This window comes from Geotrypetes seraphini, chromosome 1, assembly GCF_902459505.1.
Source record: "Geotrypetes seraphini chromosome 1, aGeoSer1.1, whole genome shotgun sequence".
In the NCBI taxonomy this organism is placed as follows: Eukaryota; Metazoa; Chordata; class Amphibia; order Gymnophiona; family Dermophiidae; genus Geotrypetes; species Geotrypetes seraphini.
Window position 1 is genome coordinate 252,405,606 of NC_047084.1, and position 18,387 is coordinate 252,423,992.

The 18,387-nt window shown below is 43.1% G+C and overlaps 1 protein-coding gene across 1 annotated transcript in view; it reads right to left on the reverse strand.

Moving 5' to 3' along the window:
* The window catches only part of OTOP1 (otopetrin 1), a 60,003-nt gene extending 42,126 nt beyond the window's left edge, over positions 1-17,877 (reverse strand). The window contains exons 1-2 of the mRNA XM_033959489.1: positions 17,409-17,877; positions 9,493-9,629 (exon numbers count right to left, since the gene is read on the reverse strand). Of these exons, the coding sequence (XP_033815380.1) occupies positions 9,493-9,629; positions 17,409-17,877 (606 nt within the window). The remainder of the gene's footprint in view (positions 1-9,492; positions 9,630-17,408) is intronic.
* Between the last annotated feature and the right edge of the window lie 510 nt (positions 17,878-18,387).

Genomic DNA, 18,387 nt, shown 5'->3' on the forward strand with positions numbered 1-18,387 from the left:
CCCACTCCTAGCCAAACTTCACTGGCTCCCAGTGATTTGCAGAATCCATTTTAAATCTCCTGCCTGGCTTTTAAGATCATTCACGGCATCCTTCCTCCCTTAATCCCACTATTTTATAACTCCTCGAGTCCTGACTCTACCAGACTCGCCCAAAGGTATAAATTATCCTTCCCCTCTCTACACGGTATTCGCTATGTAGGCAAACTGGGAAAATCCCTTCTCTTCAGAATCACAGGTCTTTGGAACGACCTTACTACCACGCTGCGGAACCTGGGCTCCCTCCAATTATTCTGCAAGCAACTGAAAACCTGGCTTTTCACTAAAATGTAATTCTATCCCCTCTTACTCTTCTCTTCTATATATAAGTTCATGTAAACCTTTTTTTCCTTCTCTTCCTATATTTTAAGTTCTTGTAAACCGTGCCGAGCTCAACAACATCCGTGGAGATGATGCGGTATATAAACTTAAGGTTTAGTTTAGTTTAGTTTAATATAGGGCCTGATATTGGCATGCCTTTGCTTCTTTGCTGTGTAAACCTTCATCACTTTCTCATATTCAAATTTTCTCACTGTTTTCCTAGAGATCCTTTTACTAAGCTGTGGTAAGTACTAACGCATGCTCACTGCTGCTTAAAAAGGGTTACCATGGGACATGCTGAGACATCCTGTGGTAAATTTGGCAATTTGTGCACTCACATCGCATACTAAAAACATTTTTATTTTCTGGGAAGGGGGTGTGTTTGTGAGTGGAGAGTTGGCATGGCAACACAAATCAGCATGGGGCACTGCTGTACAACAACTGATTAGCCTGGGGTTAGTGTGGGAGCTCTGAGGGAGAAATTCAATAAGATGTGCCTAAATAAATAGGCCACTACTACTACTATTTATCACTTCTATAGTGCTGAAAGGCGTACACAGCGCTGTACATTTTGACATTTAATAGACTGTCCCCGTTCAGAAGAGCTTACAGTCTAACTTGAACAGTCAGACATGACATAAAAGAATGGGGATGCTGTACATTTTGACATTTAATAGATGGTCCCTGTCAGTTTTGTTAGTGGCCCCCCCAATATTAGGTGGTAGGGGTTAAGTGCGAGGCGTACTGACAAACGCCGGTCCCAGGTTCAGCAAGAAGCTGGACTCTGCATACAATGCAACACCACAGAAACAGTGACACATGTCTCCTAAAGCAATAAATAAATAGAAAATTTTTGTTCTACCTTTGTCTTCTCTGGTTTCTGCTTTCCTCATCTTTTTGTTACTCTCTTCCTTCCATCCACTGTCTCTCTTCTCTCTGCATCTTCCATTTGCTCTGTTACTAAGCTTCTCATTTTCTCCCTCCTTCCAAATTGGTCTGGCACCCATTTTCTTCCCTCCGCTCCTCTCATAGTCTGGCATCTCTGACTTCTTCCCTTCAGCGTCTTCTCCCCACTCTCTCTTCCCCATTTTCCTGCAGCATCTTCTCCCCACTCTCTGTTCCTCATTTCCCGTCAGCATCTTCTCCCCACTCTCTGTTCCCCATTTCCATTCAGCATCTTCTTCTCACTCTGTCTTCCCCATGTGCTTTCAGCGTCCTTCTCCACCCTCTGTTTTAACTTGTTTTCCTCTCCACCCCACCTTTTCTTCCTTTCTCCCTCTCTGCCCCTTACCTTCGTGGCGCTTTCTCCCCCCCCCCAGCCCGGACAACAGGCCCGGTCCGACAAACCTCCCTGCCCTGTGGCCGGCGATGTCTTAACTGCCTTCTTACAGCAGCCGGAGCGTTGTAGTTGCATATGGATGCCGTAAAGGTCGTCTCTGATGCAACTTCTGGTTGCGTCAGAGATGACCTTTACGGCAGAAACATGCAGCTTCAACGCTCTGGCTCAGGGGTGCCCACACTTTTTGGGCTTGCGAGCTACTTTTAAAATGATCAAGTCAAAATGATCTATCAACAATAAAAAAATTTTTAAAACACAAAGCACACTGTACGCTGAGAAAATGTTAATTATCATTCCTATTCTGGGGTTTTTTCAAAGAGGTCAAGGCAGATGATTCTATGCACTGTTGTCACCTCAGTAACAACCATACAAAAATTGACAAATAGCCCCCCCTCCCTTTTTACTAAAGCACAATAGCAGTTTTTAGCGCAGGGAGCTCGGTGAACAGCCCTCTCAAGTCACTGCCATCGGGTAACATGCCCCAAAGCCGCTGCCGCCCCAAGCTTTCCTACCCCGCGTATTCCCTGCGTCGGGCCAACCAGAATTCCTCTCCCCGACGTCAATTCTGCCATCGGAGACGAAGTTCCTCCCAGCTAGGCAGTGATTGGCTGGCCTGAACTTCCTCTACGATGGCAGAATTGACGTCAGGGAGAGGCAGACTGATCGGCCCGGTAGAATTTTTGGGATCTGGCCGGCTGTGCATCCCCCTAAGGCTGCACCCGGGGCGGACTGCCCCCCCTTGGTACACCACTGGATAGGAGTGACCTACTGGCTGAGTGGAGGAACATAGGGGGAGATAAGTGAAGAGAGATAATGAGGGGCTGTCGAGTAAATGCATTTGTAAGTCAGTAAGAGGAGTTTGAATTGTATTCAGAAATGGATGGGGAGCCAATGAAGTGACTTTAGAAGAAGGGTAACATGAGTAAAACAGCTCTCATGGAATGTGAGTGGTGCAGCTGAATTTTGAACAAATTGAAGAAAAGATGGCTGAGCAGAAGACCCCAAAGTAGTGAGTTGCAGTAATCAAAGTGTGAGGTAATGAGTGCATGGATAAGGGTTTTGGTAGTGTTCTCAGAGAGGAGAGGTCAGATTTTGCTAGTATTATAGAGGAAGAAGGAGCAGGCCCTAACTTAATTAGTAAATTAGCTTCAATTATGAGCTTTAACAAGCTCATTATTGATAAAAATAAAATTAATTGGATAATAGGCACCTATCTTCTTAGGCGTGATTCTACAAAAGACAGGCACTTATCGCATGGTGTCTAGTGGTGCCTAACTCCAAATGTTTAGAGGCAAAGAAGGACATAGAGGTTGCTAGGTGCAATTCTCTAAAGGACTTAGACATCTATAATATAGGCCTTTAAAACCCTGGCCTACATTACAGGTGCCTAGATTTTAAGTTAAGTGTGATTCTTAATAGATGCCTAAGTGTGATTGACAAGAGATATAGGCACCTATCTTTTTAGACACCATTTACAGAATTTCCCCCATACTACCTACAAAATGGGTGATGGTAAAGACTCATACAGTAATATTTTTAATGGCCAAACAATAATTGTGTAATTAGTGCATGGCCACATTAACTCCAGAAATAGGAAAATTAGTCTATTTCTGCTCACAGCATATATGGCCTTGGAGCATAGGAAAGACCTGCGGTAAGGATGCACTAAGGCCACTTTTGATTCAGTTTAGTAAAAAGGCCCTCTAGTGTTTAATTCTTAATTAGAGGCACAGTTGTTGCCTTTTGCAGTTGATAACATATTAACAGTTATTCTCCCCACTCCAAATTCGGATGCAATTTGTCGCATTTTTGTCTATTCTTTTTAAAGCTTCAAGTTTCTTGCTCTACAGACAGTACAACCTATTTCTCTTTTGACTTACTATTATACAGAAAGCAAGTACATAAGTGTGGTTGGCTCAGTTTTAAGTGAAAAGTAATCTAAGAATAATAAAAAATAAATGCAAAAGAAGAAACCGTAATGAGTTTAAAAGCTCAATGTGCCCAAGAATCTTACTTAGCACTGCTGTCTTTTGACTCAATGCAGTGCCAGAAAAGAGAAAGAGAAAGTTGTGCACATCTCAGTGATGACGCTGTGATGTCAACAAAGGTATACTGGGTATACCAGACAATCAGATAAGTGAAGGTCAGAGAAGCAAGACTCTACTGTACTGTGATTTAAAATTGAACATAAGAATATAAGATTTGCTGCTGCTGGGTCAGACCAGTGGTCCACCATGCCCAGAAATCCGCTCACGCAGCGGCCCTTAGGTCAAAGACCAGTGCCCTATTTGAGTCTAGCCTTACTTGCGTATATTCTGTTCTAGTAGGAATTTATCCAACCTTGTATTGAATCCCTGAAGGGTGCTCTCACCTATAACAACCTCCGGAAGAAAGTTCCAGGTTTCTATCACTCTGAGTGAAGAAGAACTTCCTTATGTTAGTACGGAATCTTTTCCCTTCTAACTTTAGCAAGTGCCCTCTCCTTCTCTTCACTGCATTTAGATTGCTTGTTCAGTCTTTGATACTCAGTACTTTGGATTACTGCAATTCAGTTCACATTGCTGGATATTGTACAAATGTACTTAGACTACGAAGAATGCAGAATGTTGCAGTACTTTTGATCTTTGACTTAAAACCATCAGATCATATCACGTTTTATTACAGAGAGCTCCATTGGCTTCCATTTGAGGCCCATGTGATGTTTAAACTGGGAACATTCAGTTATAAAACCTTAAACGGTCAAGCACGGTCAAGTACTTGTTAGAATTATTTACTTTACATCAAACCGTCCACTACATAATACTGCTTTATTTGTTTCTCCCCCCCCAGTTCGAGGTTGCGTTTATAAGAAGTTCCAGCAACGCCTTTTGGCTTTTCAGGCAGCTAGCTGGGATAAGAAGTTACACTCTATTTAGAAGGTCTTGCTCTTATATACATTACAGAAAGTTACTAAAATCATTCTTGTTTTGTTCAATTTTTAGAGAATTGGATTGATGTTTACTATGTAGTTCACTGGGAATGTCCAATCGTTTCTATTTTTGTGAACCGCATCGATCCACAAAATTTTGCAGTCTAGAAATGTAATGTAATGTATTCATTCTAATTAGGAACTTAGATCTGAGCTGGCTAATTTAATCAATGCTGGCCAATGGCATGTGGTGACATTTATACATAGCAGGGGATTCAGTAGATAAGCTAAACTAGAGGGTGATCAACCTTGTCCCTCGCTAAGTCAAATTTTCAGGATCTCCACAATGAATATGCATGAGATCTATATGTTTACAGTGGAGGCAGTGCATGCAAATAATCTCATGCAAATTCATTGGAGAAATCCTGAAAAACCCAACTTGATTGAGGCTCTTGAGGCCAAGATTGGACACTCATGTGCTTAACATTAGAGCAAAATATACCTTTGGCCGAGGTTAATGTGCTGAATGATGTCACATCTTAGTTTCTTTCTGAGAATTACTTATAACATTTGCTATGTCTCCTTTTGACTTCTTTATAGCATACCATATTACAGGGAGTGGTTGTATTAGGGGATTAAAAAGGCATAATGGGAGATGGTTCTTACAAACAGTCAAATATGTGCGTAGTTTTGCTCCCACCCACTTCAAAGAATAACCTGACTTGTTTGCTTAGAGCCAATTTAATTTACAGAATGGCATTGGAGGGTGTAAAGGCACTCACCATTGTTCATGGATTACAAACCTCATTGTACATCTTCTGTGAACTCGGGGGCAAGGTTTTATTATGAGGGAAAGGTAAAAATAACAATTGCCTCCGAGCCTCGGCAATGATAAAGTCTGTTGAATGCACTACATCTACGGGGACCCCTGTTGTGGTTCAGCAGTCAGAGCGCCCACCCTGTAGTCCCAAGGGTCACAGGCTGGAGCCAGTTCAAACCCCAGCTCAGCCAGTGCAATGTTTGTCATATTTGTTCTACTCATTCATTTCTTCAACCTCGTTCCACTTATGTCCTTATTTATTTAGGTGCTTCTTATAGAATTTGCCCATAAATGGTATTCATTAATCAGAAAAGGTTCCATGTGCCAAAAGTACCAGAACTAATCAACCCCTTTAGTTCCTTTGTTTTTTTAGGCCTGTCTGTGCAGATACTATGAAGCCAGAGGAAAGCAGTTCAAGTACATGAATTCAATTTAATGCTTAAAAATCCAGCTAGGTAGAGAAACATGGGCCAATTCTACAATATAGATGCTAATATTTATCATACCTTCCCCCAGATTCTATATATGGTGACTACAGTTGCACACTCAGATTTGGCCACTTGGCCAAACTGCACATGCAACTTGTTTAACAAGCCAACCAGCAGAGATAACTGGCTACTAATAAGCAATTATCGGCACTAATTAGAATTTATATGCACAACAACTTTCTAAGTGTATTCTAATGCATAGATCTTAAAAGGGGACATGGCCATGGGAGGGCAAGGACGGACCATAGGTATTCCTATAAATTACACCCAATCCGCACAGAATTTAGGCGTGGCCATTTAGATCAGGTTTTAATTGGTTGCACCTAAATTTTAGTCATGGGGCTGACCATGTACTGTATGTTCTATTAACCACATCTAACTTTAAGCATGGTTTATAAAATCGTGCTAAGCTGTGGTCTGTTGGAATGGCTTAAAGCATGATAGGGAATAGTAGCCTTGAAAAAACCTATTAAAGTCCAATGGGTGAAACATGTTGGTGTATCTATCCCTGTACAAGGCGAGACCATTCAGCTAAGTACTCTTTTAGTACATAATTATTAATTGATAAATAAGCTAAAAATAAAAAGTAGTATTATAATTGATCCAGTGACGATTTGGAGCATAAAGCCACACACTATGATAATGATTTGAGTGTGTGGTGGCCCCGCTGAGGCTCTGAAAGGTTGATACAGTAATAAGGAGCATAATAAATGCTGATTACATCACGCATTTCTAGTATAGTTTTTCCAGTGGCATATATAGAATGTTTAGGCTAGTGACATATATACAGGTACTGTATGTGTTCACATATGCATGTACATGTCAAAATCCCACCTCAGTACTATTCTGTAAATATACACATTCCCCCTCCTCCCCAATTCTATATATGGTGCTTAGAATTTCATGCACAGTTTGCGTGCACAATTTCATTGAATAACCAGCCAATTAACACCAATAATTGGGCCCTAATAATTCAATCATCAGTGCTAAGTGGTATTAATTTAAATTTACATGTGCATATTGAGGCACCATGGTCCATTTGTACTTTTTACTTGAAAAGGATTGGGGCGTTTCTATGGTGTTACAGAAAAAGGGGTTTCTATGCCTAATTTAAATTTAAGGATTTATACCATGGTTGGCTAAAGGAAGTAATAGATCCTGACACTAATGGCCTCTTTTACAAAGCCGCGCTAGCGGCTGCGCTGCGCTAATGGCCCTGAAGCCCATAGAGTTTTAAAGGGCTTCGGGGCTGTTGCTGCGCGGCAGCAACTAGCATGGCTTTGTAAAAGGAAGCCTGAGAACTAGTCTCGATGGGCAGAATTAATACAGGACTGGAAGGTCCACATTGAATGTCCGCTGGGATTAGCTCTAGAAAAGAGGGAGGAGAAGAGGAATAGTAGGGATAGATGGGTCAGTCAGTGGGGTAGAGCTCTTCTTCCAGCCTCGGCTGGTCAAATTGATTGATTCGATGAGATCTAGAAGGTTCTGGGGAGGGGGTATTTAAGTCGGGACCTCCAAGACTCAGGGTGTTCCTGATCCTCAGAGGCGGCTTTCTCTCCCTCCCTTCTGAGGGTGGTTCTTTGGACTTCAAGGGCTTTTGGGATGTCGCCGTAGTGGCGTCCTGAGTGTTGGGAGGCTCATCCAGTGATGAGTGGTTAGAGGGTACAAGCTTGGAGAATGAGCGCCATTAGCTCTGGTCACTGGTAAAGGGGCATGGAGGCTCATGCCACCCCGAGGCCCTAGCTGAAGATGGTGGGGTAAAATGGGAAGTTAAGTTTAAAAGTATGTTTTTATGGTAGCTTGGGTCTGATGTTTTGCTGTATGGTTATCTTTATGGTTCCAATAAACAGAGTTGTGGCCTAGTTTCACCATCTAAAGTGTTGGGTTTTTTTTGTTGAGTGTTAATAAATGTTACCAGTTCAAGAATGGGATGTGGGGGTGGGGGCGGAGGTGAATGGTCAATCAAGCCTTTCCAGATCCAGATGTTAATACTTTTCTATAAATGACACCTAATTCCTATGAGCATCGGAGCAGCGTCAGAGCATTTAGTGCCCTGGGCCGCAGTAGAAACCTCTACCAAAATTTAGTAAAAGAGGGCCTTAGAGTGCTCTATATAATAGCGCTTAGTACTCATTTTTTTCTGGCGCTTTACATGCAGAGCCTATCATAAAGACATTTAGGCCCAGGTCTCAGAAGCCAACAGGTGTCCTATATAGAATCGGGTCTAAGGCTGCCAAAAGTAAACCCGATTCTCTAACAAACGTCCATGTTACAGATGCCGGTTAGAGAATTGAGTTGTTGTAGATGCGGCCGCTAAGCTTATCGCAGCAAGGAATCTCCTGCTGCACTAAGTTTAGCGGCCGCCAGTCCCCCCACCCCTCCGAACAAACACGGCAGGAGGGATGCCCAGCCCCTCCTGCCCGGAATACCCCCCCACCCCGAACAAAACCGGCAGGAAGGTGCCCAATCCCTCCTGCCAGAATACCCCACTCCCCTACCCCTGAAACTAAACTGGCAGGAGGGTGCCCAATCCCTCCTGCCGGACACCCCCCTCCCCCCCAAAATCCAGGGACTATTGTTATCATGGAAAACAGATCTCCTTCTTTTTGTCTTGTGGTTGCCAATTTTTCAGCACCATTTATAGAATTTGGTCTATTATTTTGTATAGTATGTATTTGACAGATAAGTGTATCAGTGAGAGGACTGTGAGAGAAACTCACAGGTACACACATACTTTATCTAATACTATAAGGCAATGGCTCTCAACCCTGTCCTCGGGGCACACCCAGCCAGCCAAGTTATCAGGATATCCACAATCAATATGCATGAGTTACAGTTGCATATCAGGGAGGCAGTGCAGGCATATCTATCTCAAACGTATTGACTGTGGATATCCTGAAAACCTGACTGACAGGGTATGCCCTGAGAATGGGTTGAGAAGCACTGCTACAAGGCATGTGTGTCTTCATCACTTAGGCGTGATCATGTGCACCAGCTCTATGGCTGGTATAAGAGATCATGTCTAAGCATAAATGTGCACATGTGTTGGTTATGCTAAGTAGCCAGCACATTAAGGAGGTCATATTGAAAAGAATCTGCACATGAAAATAATGGCACATACACATGGGACCAGATTCATAAGATTGTGAAGAGAAGTTAAAGTTGAAGATATGATTTGAATTTGCATTGAATTTATATCAAGAAAGAAAAAATCATTATAAGAAGATGAATGAATGAGGGCTGGTGACGAACGGATGTTTAAATCCCTATCGGCAATGAGCTTTTGAGCAGATAAGGATTATATCGCTGAGGCGCTATGAGAGTTGTAAGATATACAGTATATATAAAATTGAAATTTTTATAGTAGTAGATTGCTGTTGAGATTGAATATATAATTCTACTGCTGAAAATTTTTTTTTTTAATTAAAGAGCCGTGTATGATTGGGTTATGTTAAGTAGATACCTACTTTCCTTTATAGAACAGACTCCTATCTGATACCGTTATAGAACTTCCCTCATAATGCAGAAGTGGAAAGGTTATTCACATTCCGTAAAAATAGAAAAAAAACCACGGCCCTACCTGTAAAAGCGTATGCACTGTATGGGTGACTGGGAACACACTTTCAGTAACTGATACACACTCTGAATAGCCAACAAAGTATCCAATTTTGAAGGAGTCCAGAAGTAAAGTAATCACCGCAAATAAAGTTATACCACCTAATAATAAAATTAATCGACATGTTAATATTATGAAAATTTTCAAATAAACCTTTATATCCATTGCATGTCCTTCATTTAAAACAGAGACTCCCCCCCCCCCATTCTATTTTTTAAAAAAACTCTTAAAATTGCATGTAAAAATTTGGGTGTGTATCTGATTTACAATTAATTAAATAACAAGATAATTAGTGCTAATAACTGAGGTTTTAACAAGCACTTATTGGTGCTAATTAGAATCAATTACAGGTGGTGTGCCTAAATTTATGCATGAGTCAAAAAAGGAGGTGCAGAAATGAACAGGGCGGGGGCATGCCTTTAAGTTATGTGGACAGTTACAGAATGTGGGCATCCGTGCCTAAATGTAGGCATGGGTATTTGCACCACATTTTTGTTGGTGCAAATGACCACGCCTAAAGTTAGGCATGGTTGCTGGGCGCAAGTACTATTCTCTAAACCAGTGTCTCGCAAACTTTCCAGCCGGCGGCACACTAAATCCAGTGCCCCAGCCAGAAGGCACCTGGAAGTGTGCTGAAGCCCATCTGGCTGCGATCCATTTCAGTGGAGAGATCCGGGAGGTGCAGGGAGAGGAGGAGAGAAGCCGACCAGGAGGAGAGTCATCTGCGCCAGCTGATTTCCTACAGGATGTGCCTCTCGCTACGAGAGACACGTCCTGTAGGTAGTCAGCCAGCGTGAAATACTCTCCTCCTCACCAGTGTGTCGTGGCACACCTTAAATCTCAGGAGGCACACACCTGGTGTGCCGCGGCACACAGTTTGCGATAACTACTCCAGGGATGCCCACACTTTTTGGGCTTGTGAGCTAATTTTAAAATGACCAAGTCAAAATGATCTACCAACAATAAAATTTTAAAAAACACAAAGCACACTGTACGCAGAGAAAATGTTAATTATCATTTATATTCCAGGGCTTTTTCAAAGAGGTCAAGGCAGATGACTTTATGCAATGTCATCTCAGTAACAACTATACAAAAATAGACAAATAAACCCCCTCCCTTTTTACTAAACCGCAAAAGTGGTTTTTAGCGCAGGGATCTGCACTAAATGCCCCGCGCTGTTCTCGACGCTCATAAGCTCCCTGCGCTAAAAAACACTATTGCAGTTTAGTTCAAAATATAGACAGCAGATATAAATTCTCAAAACAGACACATTTTGATCACTAAATTGAAAATAAAATCATTTTTCCTACCTTTGTTGTCTGGTGATTTCATGAGCCTCTGGTTGCACTTTCTTCTTCTGACTGTGCATCCAATATTTCTTCACTTCTTTCAGCCTACTATATGCTTCCTCTCCTCCAGATCTCATTTCTTCCCCCAACCAACATCTCTCTCTGTCCCTCCATGAGTCCAACTTTTTCTTCCTTCCTCCCTGCCTGCCCCCTGCCACCCGACACACTGAACTGTAAGTTTTAGACCTTCAGTTTTCAAAAGAATATGTGGAGGGGCATAATAAAAAAAACGTCTAAGTCCCCTTTTGGCCTAAGGCCTTAAACGTTGAAAGTAGAAGCAGGAAAATGTCCATTATCAAAAAAAAACCCTACACAAACATCCAAAAAGAAAGTTTTTTTGATACTGGCCTGCCTCTACGTTCAGCTGTTTAAACGCCCAGACCACCACTACATCTACATTAACAACATATAATCAACCAAAAACAGCCTAAATCCCAAATGCCCAACACTAGAGCTTTTAGGCGAAGGAAGAGCCAATCCTATGCCTAAAAGCTGGATTCTGTAACCGGTGTCTGTCAAAAGCAACACCCTAGACACCCCCCTTCCCCGTACCTGAAAAATGTTGGCCAGACAGATGGGTCCCAAGCCCATCCATCCGGCACGCCAGCCATCCCTCGAATGGCTGGCCTTAGGGCCTGATTGGCCCAGGCGGCTCAAACCCCACCCACAGGAGGGAACTAAGGCTACTGGGCCAATTCCGGTTGGCCCAGGTGCCTCAGGCCCCACCTGTAGGTGGGGTTTGAGCAGCCTGGGCCAATCAGGCCCCAAGACCAGCCATTCGAGGGATGGCTGGTCTGCCGGATGGATCCGTCCAGCCAACATTTTTCAGGTACGAGGGAGTGTCTGGGGTGGGATCGCTGGGTCTGTGGGGGGGGTTCTCACGGGTCGGCGGGTGGGGGGAGTTTTTCGGCGGGCCAATCAGGGGTTCAGAGGGGCGGTCATGGGGGGTTACATCGAGGCAGGAGGGCCTGGGATCCCTCCTGTCCAGATCTTAGTGGGGGTGGGGGATAGGGTGATCACCTGTGCAGGAGGGCTTGGGCTCCCTCCTGGCTCGATCATAATCCCGATTGTAATCGGCAGGGAGGTCACGGATCACCGGGGCAAGAGGGCTTGGGCTCCCTCTTGCCCCGATCGTAGTCAGCAGGGAGCGGGGGATCGCGGATCGGCAGGGCCAGGAGGGCTTGGGCTCTCTCCTGGCCTGATCATTGTCGGCAGGGCCAGGAGGGCTTGGGCTCTCTCGTCCCGATCATTGTTGGCAGAGCCAGGAGGGCTTGGGCTCTCTCCTGGCCCAATCATTGTCAGTGGGGCCAGGAGGGCTTGGGCTCTCTCCTGGCCCGATTGGATCGGGGGGATGGGTGGATCGCAGCAGAAAAGATGGGTCATCTCTCCTGCTGCTTTAGCAATCCCAAGTGCCGCGTTTGGCGGCACTTGGTGGTATCGCTATTGCGGCAGGGGAGATGAGGCATCTCTCCTGCCCTGATGGTAGCGGTTAGGGGTGGGTAGGTTTCCAGGCTGCTGAGCTGATCGCGCCATCAGCTTAGCGGCCCCTTTTTCAGCACTTATACCTGTTTTGACTTGGTCTAAGTTAAAACGTATACGTGCCGACTAGGCAATCTGCCTAAACTTTTGGTTATACCTGCTGTACGCCTATGTCTAGGTCGGCCCAACTCCCGCCCTTTCCCCTCCTCTAAAAACGCCTCTTTTCACTCTATACTTTTAGAGGCAGGGGAAAGGCCTAAGCTGGTTTTAAACCAGCTTTGATTATGGGTACTTGGACGATCAGGCTTTTTGAGCGTCCAAGTACCCATTTAGGCCACTTTTTAGATGTTTTTGTTGGGGGAGGGAGTTTCGATTATGAGCCCCTTAGCTTTCAAAAATAGTTTTAGATTCTCTAAGCTTTACACAACTGTGTATACTAGTTAAGTCTCAGAAGATTAGTAATAAAGGATCTGGGCATCATACTCCACAGGTTAACAGCGCACCCCTTCGAGCCATTGGAGGACGCGCCAATCAAATTCCTCACCTGGAAAGCAGTCTTTCTCATTGCCATCACATCAGCAAGACGCATCAGCAAGCTATAGGCCCTGGTGACATACCCACCATACACATAGATCCTTCATGATCACATAATACTGAGAACTCACCCAAAGTTCCTACCAAAGGTAGTCTCACCTTTTCACATAAACCAATCGATAGTGCTCCCCTCCTTCTGTCCGGGACCACATATCAACAGCACAGAACAACTCCTACACACCTTGAATTGCACCCATGCCCTTCGCCTATACATTCAACGAACGCAACCCTGGTGAAAGGCAATACAACTCTTCGTCTCCTTCGACCCCCAAAAAGCCAGGAACACCAGTGGGGAAACGCACTATGTCCAACTGGATTGCAAACTGCATTGCCTCCTGCTACGAGCAAGAGGGAGTGTCCCTTGAGGGAAAGACCATAGCACACCAACTAAGAGCCATGGCTGCAACATTGGCAAACCTCAGCAACACACCACTTCAGGACATTTGCAGAGCAGCCACATGGTCTACCCCACACACCTTCACCAGACACTATTGCCTGGATCGCCCGCTGCAGACCTCCAATGACTTTGGTCTCAAAGTACTACGAATGGTGGCCAAAACAGACACAACAAATGGCACCAGTACCTGGACTAGCTGAACAGGACTATTAATCTGAATCAGATAGAAGAGATTGTTAGACAGCTTATATTTTGCCATGTTGGCACAATTTGCAGTTTGCACAGTTCGTTTTTGCACAGTGATCCAAAAAAAAAAAGTGTTACTGAAACACCACGTTGGTGATATATTTGCTACAATTGCTATCTGTTAAGAACATAAGAACATAAGAACTGCCATCTCCGGATCAGACCCATGGTCCATCGAGTCCGGCGATCCGCACACGCGGAGGCCCAGTCAGGTATACACCTGATGTAGTTTTAGTCACCCATATCCCTCTATGCCTCTCATAAGGAGATGTGTATCTAATTTGCCTTTGAATCCCAGCACAGTGGATTCCTTAATAACCTCCTTTGGGAGAGCATTCCAGGCGTCTACCACTCGCTGCGTAAAACAGTACTTCCTGACATTTGTCCTGGACTAGTCCCCCCTTAGCTTCAAACCATGTCCTCTTGTCCGTGTCGCGTTGGACAATGTAAATAATTTATTTTCCTGCTCTATTTTATCGATGCCTTTCAGCATTTTGAACGTCTCGATCATGTCCCCTCGCAGCCTCCTCTTCTCAAGGGAGAACAGTCCCAGTTTCTTGAGTCGTTCCTCATATTCCAAGTTCTCCATACCTCTTATTAACTTCGTTGCTCGTCTCTGCACCCTCTCCAACAGTTTTATATCCTTCTTTAGGTTGGGAGACCAATGTTGGACACAGTATTCCAAGTGTGGTCTGACCATTGCTCTATAAAGCGGCATTATGACTTTCTCCGATCTACTCGTGATTCCTTTCTTTATCATGCCTAACATTCTGTTTGCTTTCTTTGCCGCTGCCGCGCATTGTGCCGATGGCTTCAGGGTCCTATCTATCAGTACACCCAGGTCCTTTTCTTGTTCGCTCTTACCCAGAGTTGCGCCTGACATTCTATACTCGTATTCCTTATTCTTACTACCTAAATGCATTACTTTGCATTTCTCCACGTTGAACTTCATCTGCCATTGCTCTGCCCATTTCTCTAACTGATACAAGTATGTTATTGAGATACATACTCTACCACGTTGGTAGATTTTTAAAAAAAAGTATTGGTCCAGTTCTAAGGACCAAAACAAAGTTCCTATTGTTTACAACACATAACCTCTGACTGGTCTTAGTAATTAGGGTTTTTGTCTCTGTCCCTCACCTGACATTCATGCAGCCTCAACCTACCCAGCAAGGTAGCGGGGACACAGGGGACCCTCTGCACCCCACACCTGGAGAGTCACCAAAAAAGGGGCTGACTTAGACTGCTTGTCCATGGAGAAAGCAACGTTACTTACCTGTAATGGGAGTTCTCCGTGGACAGCAGGATACGTCAGCCACACTGACCCTCCTCCTCCCCTATGGGTGACGGGGCAATAAGACTCAAGATAGGGGAATCACTGGATTAGTGAGGGCCAGCACAGGTATATATAGGGCTACCTGCACATGCTCAGATGAGGCTCCCAAAAGCCTCACCTGAGCTCTGGAAGAGCAATTCCGATTTGGGAACATAGATGACGCCACCAAAAGTGTGGCTGACTTATCCTGCTATCCATGGAGAACTTACGTTACAGGTAAGTAACTTCGCTTTTTCAGCTCTCTTTTCCACTCAACATGAGTAGAGAGCTCCCAGGTGTTTTGCAGCATTTATACACAAATGAGCTCCTTCTGTTGCCGAGACTTCCCTCTGCTGCCCAGGGACGGGATATACACCCCATCACACCCACGTAGTAACAACATTCCATGCTACCAATCCCAGGACATGCAGTGGCTTCCCCCATGTCTGTCTCAATAGGAGACTATGAATTTTTCCTCCAAGAACTTGTCCAAATCTATACTAATCACTGTTACATCTTCTGGCAACAAGTTCCAGAGCTTAACTATACGTTCAGTGAAAAAAACATTTCCTCCTCTTTGTTTTAAAGATATTTCCATGTAACTTCATTGAGTGACCCCTAATCTTCATAATTTTTAACGAGGAAAAAAAAATTGATTTACTTTTCCAAGATGAAGATCCCTAACCTCTTTAGCCTTTCTTCATTCAAGAGGAGTTCCATACCCTTTATTATTTTGGTTGCTCTTCTTTGAACCTTTTCTAATTCTGATATATCTTTTTTGAGATACAGCATCCAGAATTGACTGCAATATTCAAAGTGAGGTTGCACCATGGAGCGATATAGAGGCATTATAATATTCTTGGTCATATTTACTATCCCTTTCCTTTTCAGGTGGCTGCCAACTTTGGCGTCAGTTAGAGAATCCGGGCGTTACTGTCCAGGAACAAAAATCATGTTACATAGTAACATCAGGGGGTTAATTCAGCTCATGGTTTTAAGTGGCTTTAAAACTGCTGATCACCATTGACTGAATATTTACTCTGCGATTGATTATTTATATGACACTTATCACTTAAATTATATTCCAGTACAGAGTCGTTTAGCTGTTGTCCAGACTGGCAGGAGTTTTCTAAAGCAAAATACAGGCGCAGCACCCAACAAGCAGGTCCTGAGGGAAAAAATATCAATGCTGCTAGTTCCTGTATTTTGCTTCTCACATTTTGCAGTACGTTTGCCTCTTTTTTTGTGTTTTAGCACTTTTCTGAAACCAGGACTGCTTAGTCTGTTTTAAATCAGAGCATGGGAAAGCAAGTACTGTGTGTGTGTGTGTGGGGGGGGGGTTATTACGTAACTACCCTTACCTAAGCTGCTTCTCTGTGACTTGCATTCCTATGTGCATTTTGATTGTACAGTACTGCTCTACACTCTGCCCGCAATTAAATTCCGAGTTACAGTGAAGAATAGGGAGTGGCAAGCAAAACATTTTTAGTTCATGTTCTGATTTTTCAGACATTTATCAGTTTTTGGACTTTTTCCAGCTTGTTTAAACATGTGTTTAATTATGTTACTTCCCCCCCCTTTACGAAGCATTCTAATGGCTACAATTTTTTACCCCCTCCCCTTTTATGAAGCCATATTAGGTATTTTTATCGCCAGCCGTGGCAGTATTAGCTCCGACACACATAGGAATTCTATGAGCATCGGAGCTAATAGCCAGTGATAAAAAAAGCCTAATGAGGCTTCGCAAAACGTAAGTGGGGGGAGGGTGTTTTAAAATTGTAGCTATTAGAATTTTCTAACATATGAAAATTAACTGTATACCTGTTAATTTGTCTATGTTAAATCTATTGGGCACTCACTAGATATTTTAATGCATGTTAACAAATCAAATGCATGCTAATGAATATGCATCCCTAATAAGCTTTATGCAGTAAATAATTATATACAAACATTTGTAAGCACAAAATGGTTCACTTGTCTCAAATACAGTGATATAGGTTTTTATAGCATCTTTCATGTGTCCTAAAATATTTCAATGTCGTCAAAAAATTATATTACAATTAAGAGACAGGGAGAGAGAGAAAAAAAAGACAGGTGATATGTACTGAAATGGAAGGGCAAGATTAATACCAGACCCTGCCATAACTTGAATCGAAATGATAATAGAATTCCTGAAGATCAAAGGGAAAGGAATAAAGATGATTTTGAACATGAATTTCAACAGGGAATAAAAATGATTTTGAACGCAGAGAGGCAGCCTAAGAGAGATTTTTCAGTGTAGAACAGCAAAGCCCTGGACTGAAGCACAGTGTAGTAGGGGCAAGAAGGATAATAGCCAGCGAAAGCCTGGTTAAAGAGCAAATGTCCCACATTAGACCATTAGGATAATTTCTTGCTATGTCCAGACACAGAAGGGATTCTAGGAAAGTTATTTGAATACAGGAGAAACATGATCTCCAATTCCAGTAAGATTAGTCAGTTTAGAAATGTGTTTACTTACACCTTAACCATCGTGCTCCTGCATGAGTATCTTTCTCCTTGTTTAATCTTCTCTGGGAATAACTTCTGAAAACATACCACAGCATCCAGATGAGCTGAATCAACATTAATGTGATCAAGTAGGACAGTAGGTCTCCCTCAGTTAATCCAACAGCATGTATAGCACAAGCAAATATCATTAAGAGTCCAGCCAAGAAAACATTGATGCCATACTGGCTGCTGAGAATTTCAGCATTTTTCTGTGGGCGGTTATGGATTATATTGAAGTTTATTTTTTCCTCCAGAGGTTTTTTCTCCTGCTCAAGAGTTGGAACAGGACCCAGAGCTGGAGCCAGTATTGGACCTGCAGTTGGAGCCTGTATGAGACCCAGAGCTGATGTATGGGTGGGACTCATTGCTGAAGAGGGAACAGATGAATTTGTAGAATCCAATTCTTGTGACAAGCTGTTTAACTTATTTCCTGCAGCCATACTGGTTAAATGTTTAATACCTAAAACACATTACATGAAAATAAGGAAAAAAAATCTGATTTTAGGACAATGTTACCAAATGAGAAAAAAATGTACATGTCCAAAATGAAAAAAAAAAAAAAATCAAGCCAAACTCTTTATGAAAGTGTAAAAAGCTGTACCAGTATAGGAATTAAAAATTGTGGAATTGGAGACTGCCAAAACACTTTCAATTCCAAACTTTTCGCACTGAAGTGAAGAGATTAGTTTTTAATAGCAAAGTTCACATGCATGATAATCTCTGTAAATGTAAAATGTAATCCCTCAATGTAAACGAATATATGCAAACGAGATGTTCTCATTCTATGATAAACGGTCTTTGCCTTACCCAGGAAGTAGGTGCTTTAAGAATCACTGGAACCTGCTGCCTCAGCACAAAGCAGTGTTTTTCTTTCAATTTTCCTCCCGGGTACCTATGTATTTTTGCATTTCCCTCAGTAATTAAAGATTTCGATCCTTTTTATACAGATG